At 35.7% G+C, this 10,010-nt stretch overlaps 1 protein-coding gene across 1 annotated transcript in view; it reads left to right on the top strand.

Moving 5' to 3' along the window:
* LOC115229658 overlaps positions 1–8,084 on the top strand; it is a 54,203-nt gene extending 46,119 nt beyond the window's left edge. The window contains exons 8-11 of the mRNA XM_029799979.2: positions 848–915; positions 1,814–1,941; positions 2,317–2,420; positions 7,989–8,084. Coding sequence (XP_029655839.2) covers positions 848–915; positions 1,814–1,941; positions 2,317–2,420; positions 7,989–8,084 — 396 coding nt within the window. The remainder of the gene's footprint in view (positions 1–847; positions 916–1,813; positions 1,942–2,316; positions 2,421–7,988) is intronic.
* Positions 8,085–10,010: the final 1,926 nt, after the last annotated feature.

Genomic DNA, 10,010 nt, shown 5'->3' with positions numbered 1-10,010 from the left:
AAACATAAATTCACTTACCTATATAATAGGTTTTACGTCTATATAAAACCTTATTGTATGTTACTTATTTATTGAAGATATAATTCAGTAGTGTTAGTGTATAAATTAGCATGATATTATATGTTATATTACTATATCTGAATACGTTTAAACATGGATATTTCTTAATAAATAAATGAATATATAAATTTATTAAGATGTATTGATCATAGTAATATAAATTAATTTAAATATAATATGTATATTTTACGTAATAATTATTTGGATTGTAAAATTTATAGGAAATAGTCATTTATAGATTTGTTGTTCTCTTATTCTTTGATTCTAGAAGCTTAAATATTTTTCGTTATTTTCATTAATAAATATATTTCTTCATTTTCATTAATAAATTTATTCTATCCTTTTACAAAACATCTTCACGAGTTTAATTTCTTATAAACGCTAACACATTTTCACGTTTAAGATTCAGTTATAAAATGTTTTCCGATAAGATAAGTAACGTATTTATATAACAATATTACTTAATTTTTTAATTGAATTGTGTTTGATTTTTATTGTTAAAATATTAATTTATATATTGTTTCATGATAATTGTTATCATGAAATACACATAATTGTGAGCTCAAAGGATAGGGGTGTAGGAAGAAAGTAATCTTCAAGTAGAGAGTATGATAAAAGTAATAAAGTAGTAAATATACTCAATTAGCATTTCGAGAAATATTTCCAACATTCAAAATGCAGAGAATATTTTACAAAAAAAAGCCTCTCTTAAAATGGCAAATATTGCAAACGCGACAATAATCAACATTCATTTCAGCCATGTTGAATTTTATTTTTGTGTTTTTAGGTCGATGAATCTATGGAAAACAGTGAGTTGGCGGACACATATCTTGGCAATAATGTTACACAATTAAGGTCAGTTCTATCGGTGATATCTCTTTTATATACGGTTCAATTACACAAACACACACACACACACACACACACACACACACACACACGTAGTATTATAGACTTTCTTCTTTAGAGGTGTCAGCGATTATTCGACAATATGTCACAGAATATTTTGTGGCTGACACATATGTGCAGATATGGAAGGGTAATGAAACTGAATATCATGTGTGTCGATGAGTCTTTCTTTGTTATAAGGAGAAGCAAACAGATGAGAAATGCAAGCGATGGCAGGGAGTATATTAGAGCTGATGGAAAAGCGGTCAAGGAAAGTTTCGTGGACACATGTTGGAGGGAATTAAGGAATTCACAAATGAGAACACACTGTCGACAGTTGGTGCGCAACGAAGCGGGTTGTTAGAGGCTGTTATAGGGAAGTGAATGGGCAATTGGAAAAAATATTGATGTTTGGCATAGTCGTGAAAATCAAGTGACCCCCAGCAAGTGATAGGGAAGTAGAAGCGTGTGTGAATGTTCTGGACGTTCAGGCTGAATTTGATAGTTTGCATAAAAGGAAGAGAAAGCGCAAAATCTTCAGGCGATTTTTTAAAGAATCAAAATCTACGAGAGAATTCTACTGCCATACGTATGGCTCTCTAGCAATAAAAATCTCTGGCAAGGGTTTGTCTGCATTCTCAACTGGATTTGCTTAGCTCTCTGAAGTGCGGCAGAGGCCCTGTTCAACGATGTAGGGTGGAGATCACGCAGCGTTGCACTGATTCATAAAGAGGTAAACCAAGAGGGATTTTATGAACAGAGTTGAGAGAAAATCTCAGCTGGTGATTTCTGTTATTGCACAAAGTTCTGCAAATTCTCGTAAAATGCACGTGCAGTTAGTAAAGATTATCTTTCTTGATTTCAGAAACGGTAGCCTGATTGCAGACCTGATTATGGAATTCAAACGTGCAGATCCCCAGGTAGAGATTGTCCGCGAAACCATGAATAATATTACAGGTGTAATAGGAGAAAAGACGAAAGTGAATTTCGAAAGTAAGTGCAAAGATTGGAACAGATGTATTACATTCTTTCACAGTAACTTTTAACAGGATAAAACGATAACATATTTCAAAGGCAACAACAAAGAAATGAACTCCTCCTCCTCCTCCTCCTCCTCTCCTTCTACTACTACTACTGCCACTACTACTACTACTAATACTAATACTAATACTACTACTACTACTACTACTACTACTACAACAACAACTACTACAAATACAACGACAATTTAAATTTCTTAGTATCATATGATTTATAGTGAATTTCGACACAACAATGTATCAGTGAGAGTTACCACTCCCAATAAAACATAAACGTGTGATACGCTCTAGAAATACAGATTGTGTAACATGCATTATATTTTTACAGATACTGTAGAACAAACAACAACAGGCACGACTGAAGAATTAACAACAACAGCCACGACTGAAGAACCAACAACAAAAGTCACAATTGAAGAACCAACAACAACAGTCACAACTAAAGAACCAATAACAACACCAAAGGCTAAAGAACCAATAACAACACCAAAGGCTAAAGAACCAATAACAACAACGAAGGCTAAAGAACCAATAACAACACCAAAGGCTAAAGAACCAATAACAACACAGAAAACTAAAGAACCAATAACAACACCAAAGGCTAAAGAACCAATAACAACACCAAAGGCTAAAGAACCAATAACAACACCAAAGGCTAAAGAACCAATAACAACACCAAAGGCTAAAGAACCAATAACAACACCAAAGGCTAAAGAACCAATAACAACACAAAAGGCTAAAGAACCAATAACAACACCAAAGGCTAAAGAACCAATAACAACACCAAAGGCTAAAGAACCAATAACAACACCAAAGGCTAAAGAACCAATAACAACAAAAAAGGCTAAAGAACCAATAACAACACCAAAGGCTAAAGAACCAATAACAACACCAAAGGCTAAAGAACCAATAACAACACCAAAGGCTAAAGAACCAATAACAACACCGAAGGCTAAAGAACCAATAACAACACCAAAGGCTAAAGAACCAATAACAACACCAAAGGCTAAAGAACCAATAACAACACCAAATGCTAAAGAACCAATAACAACACCAAAGGCTAAAGAACCAGTAACAACACCAAAGGCTAAAGAACCAATAACAACACCAAAGGCTAAAGAACCAATAACAACAGAAAAGTCTAAAGAACCAATAACAACACCAAAGGCTAAAGAACCAATAACAACACCGAAGGCTAAAGAACCAATAACAACACCAAAGGCTAAAGCACCAATAACAACGCCAAAGGCTAAAGAACCAATAACAACATCAAAGGCTAAAGAACCAATAACAACAGAAAAGGCTAAAGAACCAATAACAACACCAAAGGCTAAAGAACCAATAACAACACAAAAGGCTAAAGAACCAATAACAACACCAAAGGGTAAAGAACCAATAACAACACCAAAGGCTAAAGAACCAATAACAACACCAAAGGCTAAAGAACCAATAACAACAGAAAAGGCTAAAGAACCAATAACAACACCAAAGGCTAAAGAACCAATAACAACACCAAAGGCTAAAGAACAAATAACAACACCAAAGGCTAAAGAACCAATAACAACGCCAAAGGCTAAAGAACCAATAATAACACCAAAGGCTAAAGAACCAATAACAACACCAAAGGCTAAAGAACCAATAACAACACCGAAGGCTAAAGAACCAATAACAACACCAAAGGCTAAAGAACCAATAACAACACAAAAGGCTAAAGAACCAATAACAACACCAAAGGCTAAAGAACCAATAACAACACCAAAGGCTAAAGAACCAATAACAACACCAAAGGCTAAAGAACCAATAACAACACGAAGGCTAAAGAACCAATAACAACACCAAAGGCTAAAGAACCAATAACAACACCGAAGGCTAAAGAACCAATAACAACACCAAAGGCTAAAGAACCAATAACAACACAAAAGGCTAAAGAACCAATAACAACACCAAAGGCTAAAGAACCAATAACAACACCAAAGGCTAAAGAAACAATAACAACACCAAAGGCTAAAGAACCAATAACAACACCGAAGGCTAAAGAACCAATAACAACACCAAAGGCTAAAGAACCAATAACAACAGAAAAGGCTAAAGAACCAATAACAACACCAAAGGCTAAAGAACCAATAACAACACCAAAGGCTAAAGAACCAATAACAACACCAAAGGCTAAAGAACCAATAACAACACCAAAGGCTAAAAAACCAATAACAACACCAAAGGCTAAAGAACCAATAACAACAGAAAAGGCTAAAGAACCAATAACAACACCAAAGGCTAAAGAACCATAACAACACCAAAGGCTAAAGAACCAATAACAACACCGAAGGCTAAAGAACCAATAACAACACCAAGGCTAAAGAACCATAACAACACCAAAGGCTAAAGAACCAATACAACAACACCAATAACAACACCAAAGGCTAAAGAACCAATAACAACACCAAAGCTAAGAACCAGTAACAACACCAAGGCTAAAGAACCAATAACAACACCAAAGGCTAAAGAACCAATAACAACACCAAAGGCTAAAGAACCAATAACAACGCCAAAGGCTAAAGAACCAATAACAACGCCAAAGGCTAAAGAACCAATAACAACACCAAAGGCTAAAGAACCAATAACAACACCGAAGGCTAAAGAACCAATAACAACACCGAAGGCTAAAGAACCAATAACAACACCAAAGGCTAAAGAACCAATAACAACACCAAAGGCTAAAGAACCAATAACAACACCAAAGGCTAAAGAACCAATAACAACACCAAAGGCTAAAGAAACAATAACAACACCAAAGGCTAAAGAACCACTAACAACACCAAAGGCTAAAGAACCAATAACAACACCAAAGGCTAAAGAACCAATAACAACACCAAAGGCTAAAGAACCAATAACAACAGAAAAGGCTAAAGAACCAATAACAACACCAAAGGCTAAAGAACCAATAACAACACCAAAGGCTAAAGAACCAATAACAACACCAAAGGGTAAAGAACCAATAACAACACCAAAGGCTAAAGAACCAATAACAACAGAAAAGGCTAAAGAACCAATAACAACACCAAAGGCTAAAGAACCAATAACAACACCAAAGGCTAAAGAACCAATAACAACAACAAAGGCTAAAGAACCAATAACAACACCAAAGGCTAAAGAACCAATAACAACAAAAAAGGCTAAAGAACCAATAACAACACCAAAGGCTAAAGAACCAATAACAACACCAAAGGCTAAAGAACCAATAACAACACCGAAGGCTAAAGAACCAATAACAACACCAAAGGCTAAAGAACCAATAACAACACCAAAGGCTAAAGAACCAATAACAACACCAAAGGCTAAAGAACCAATAACAACACCAAAGGCTAAAGAACCAGTAACAACACCAAAGGCTAAAGAACCAATAACAACACCAAAGGCTAAAGAACCAATAACAACACCAAAGGCTAAAGAACCAATAACAACACCAAAGGCTAAAGAACCAATAACAACACCGAAGGCTAAAGAACCAATAACAACACCAAAGGCTAAAGCACCAATAACAACGCCAAAGGCTAAAGAACCAATAACAACATCAAAGGCTAAAGAACCAATAACAACACAAAAGGCTAAAGAACCAATAACAACACCAAAGGCTAAAGAACCAATAACAACACAAAAGGCTAAAGAACCAATAACAACACCAAAGGCTAAAGAACCAATAACAACACCAAAGGGTAAAGAACCAATAACAACACCAAAGGCTAAAGAACCAATAACAACACCAAAGGCTAAAGAACCAATAACAACAGAAAAGGCTAAAGAACCAATAACAACACCAAAGGCTAAAGAACCAATAACAACACCAAAGGCTAAAGAACAAATAACAACACCAAAGGCTAAAGAACCAATAACAACACCAAAGGCTAAAGAACCAATAATAACACCAAAGGCTAAAGAACCAATAACAACACCAAAGGCTAAAGAATCAATAACAACACCAAAGGCTAAAGAACCAATAACAACAACAAAGGCTAAAGAACCAATAACAAAACCAAAGGCTAAAGAACCAATGACAACAGAAAAGGCAAAAGAACCAATAACAACACCAAAGGCTAAAGAACCAATAACAACATTAAAGGCTAAAGAACCAATAACAACACTAAAGGCTAAAGAACCAATAACAACACCAAAGGCTAAAGAACCAATAACAACACCAAAGGCTAAAGAACCAATAACAACACCAAAGGCTAAAGAACCAATAACAACACCAAAGGCTAAAGAACCAATAACAACACCAAAGGCTAAAGAACCAATAACAACACCAAAGGCTAAAGAACCGATAACAACACCAAAGGCTGAAGAACCAATAACAACACCAAAGGCTAAGGACCAATAACAACACCAAAGGCTAAAGAACCAATAACAAGAGAAAAGGCTAAAGAACCAATAACAACACCAAGGCTAAAGAAAAACAATAACAACACCAAAGGCTAAAGAACCAATAACCAACAACGAAGGTAAAGAACCAATAACAACACCAAAGGCTAAAGAACCAATAACAACACCAAAGGCTAAAGAACCAATAACAACACCGAAGGCTAAAGAACCAATAACAACACCAAAGGCAAAAGCACCAATAACAACGCCAAAGGCTAAAGAACCAATAACAACATCAAAGGCTAAAGAACCAATAACAACAGAAAAGGCTAAAGAACCAATAACAACACCAAAGGCTAAAGAACCAATAACAACACCAAAGGCTAAAGAACCAATAACAACACCAAAGGGTAAAGAACCAATAACAACACCGAAGGCTAAAGAACCAATAACAACACCAAAGGCTAAAGTACCAATAACAACACAAAAGGCTAAAGAACCAATAACAACACCAAAGGCTAAAGAACCAATAACAACACCAAAGGCTAAAGAACCAATAACAACACCAAAGGCTAAAGAACCAATAACAACACCGAAGGCTAAAGAACCAATAACAACACCAAAGGCTAAAGAACCAATAACAACACCGAAGGCTAAAGAACCAATAACAACACCAAAGGCTAAAGAACCAATAACAACACCAAAGGCTAAAGAACCAATAACAACACCAAAGGCTAAAGAACAAATAACAACACCAAAGGCTAAAGAAACAATAACAACACCAAAGGCTAAAGAACCACTAACAACACCAAAGGCTAAAGAACCAATAACAACACCAAAGGCTAAAGAACCAATACAACAACCAAAGGCTAAAAACCAATAACAACAGAAAAGGCTAAAGAACAATAACAACACCAAAGGCTAAAGAACCAATAACAACACCAAAGGCTAAAGAACCAATAACAACACCAAAGGGTAAAGAACCAATAACAACACCAAAGCTAAAAAACCAATAACAACAAAAAAGGCTAAAGAACCAATAACAACACCAAAGGCTAAAGAACCAATAACAACACCAAAGGCTAAAGAACCATAACAACACAAAGGCTAAAGAACAATAACAACACCAAAGGCTAAAGAACCAATAACAACAAAAAAGGCTAAAGAACCAATAACAACACCAAAGGCTAAAGAACCAATAACAACACCAAAGGCTAAAGAACCAATAACACACCAAAGGCTAAAGAACCATAACAAAACGAAGGCTAAAGACACCAATAACAACACCAAAGGCAAAAGAACCAATAACAACACCAAAGGCTAAAGACACAATAACACACACCAAAGGCTAAAGAACCAATAACAACACCAAAGGCTAAAGAACCAATAACAACACCAAAGGCTAAAGAACCAATAACAACACCAAAGGCTAAAAACCGAAACCACACCAAAGGCTAAAGAACCAATAACAACACCAAAGGCTAAAGAACCAATAACAACACCGAAGGCTAAAGAACCAATAACAACACCAAAGTCCTAAAGCACCAATAACAACGCCAAAGGCTAAAGAACCAATAACAACATCAAAGGCTAAAGAACAAAACAACAGACCAAGGCTAAAGAACCAATAATACAACACCAAAGGCTAAAGAACCAATAACACAACAGAAGGCTAAGGCTAAAGAACAAATAACCAATAACAACACCAAGGCTAAAGAACCAATAACACACCAAGGGTAAAGAAAGAACAATAACAACACAAAGGCTAAAGAACCAATAACAACACCAAAGGCTAAAGAACCAATAACAACAAAAAAGGCTAAAGAACCAATAAAACACACAAAGGCTAAAGAACCAATAACAACACCAAAGGCTAAAGAACAAATAACAACACCAAAGGCTAAAGAACCAATAACAACACCAAAGGCTAATAAAGAACAATAATAACACCAAAGGCTAAAGAACCAATAACAACACCAAAGGCTAAAGAACCAATAACAACACCGCAGGCTAAAGAACCAAAACAACACACAAAGGTAAAGAACCAATAACAACACCGATGGCTACAGAACCAATAACAACTCCAAAGTCTAAAGAACCAATAACAACACCAAAGGCTAAAGAACCAATAACAACACAAAGGCTAAAGAACCAATAACAACACCGATGGCTAAAGAACCAATAACAACATAAAGGCTAAAGAACCAATAACAACACCAAAGTCTAAAGAACCAATAACAACACCAAAGGCTAAAGAACCAATAACAACACCGAAGGCTAAAGAACCAATAACAACACCAAAGGCTAAAGAACCAATAACAACACCAAAGGCTAAAGAACCAATAACAACACCGAAGGCTAAAGAACCAATAACAACACCAAAGGCTAAAGAACCAATAACAACACCAAAGTCTAAAGAACCAATAACAACACGAAAGGCTAAAGAACCAATAACAACACCGAAGGCTAAAGAACCAATAACAACACCAAAGGCTAAAGAACCAAAAACAACACCAAAGGCTAAAAACCAATAACAACACCAAAGGCTAAAGAACCAATAACAACACCAAAGGCTAATGAACCAATAACAACACCAAAGGCTAAAGAACCAATACCACACCAAAAGCTAAAGAACCAATAACAACACCAAAGGCTAAAGAACCAATAACACACGAAAGTCTAAAGAACCAATAACAACACCAAAGGCTAAAGAACCAATAACAACACCAAAGGCTAAAGAACCAATAACAACAACACCAAGGCTAAAGACCAATAACAACACCAAAGCTAAAGAACCAATAACAACACCAAAGGCTAAAGAACCAATAACAACACCAAGGCTAAAGAACCAATAACAACACCAAAGGCTAAAGAACCAATAACAACACCAAAGGCTAAAGAACCAATAACAACAAAAAGTCTAAAGAACTAATAACAACACCAAAGGCTAAAGAACCAATAACAACACCAAAGGCTAAAGAACCAATAACAACACCAAAGGCTAAAGAACCAATAACAACACAAAGGTAAGAACCAATAACACAACAACCAAAGGCTAAAGAACCAATAACAACAGAAAAGCTAAAGAACAATAACAAACCAAGGCTAAAAACCAATAACAACAACGAAGGCTAAAGAACCAATAACAACACCAAAGGCTAAAGAACCAATAACAACACCGAAGGCAAAAGAACCAATAACAACACCAAAGGCTAAAGAACCAATAACAACACCAAAGGCTAAAGAACCAATAACAACACCAAAGGCTAAAGAACCAATAACAACACCAAAGGCTAAAGAACCAATAACAACACCGAAGGCTAAAGAACCAATAACAACACCAAAGGCAAAAGCACCAATAACAACGCCAAAGGCTAAAGAACCAATAACAACATCAAAGGCTAAAGAACCAATAACAACAGAAAAGGCTAAAGAACCAATAACAAAACCAAAGGCTAAAGAACCAATAACAACAGAAAAGGCTAAAAGAACCAATAACAACACCAAAGCTAAAGAACCAATAAAACACAAAGGCTAAAGAACCAATAACAACACCAAAGGCTAAAGAACCAATAACAACACCAAAGGCTAAAGAACCAATAACAACACCAAGGCTAAAGACCAATAACAACAGAAAAGCTAAAGAACCAATAACAACACCAAAGC

This window comes from Octopus sinensis, unplaced genomic scaffold (genome assembly GCF_006345805.1).
Source record: "Octopus sinensis unplaced genomic scaffold, ASM634580v1 Contig13452, whole genome shotgun sequence".
NCBI lineage: Eukaryota > Metazoa > Mollusca > Cephalopoda > Octopoda > Octopodidae > Octopus > Octopus sinensis.
The sequence above is the reverse complement of the archived record's forward strand: the minus strand, read 5'-3'. Positions and strand labels throughout refer to the sequence as shown.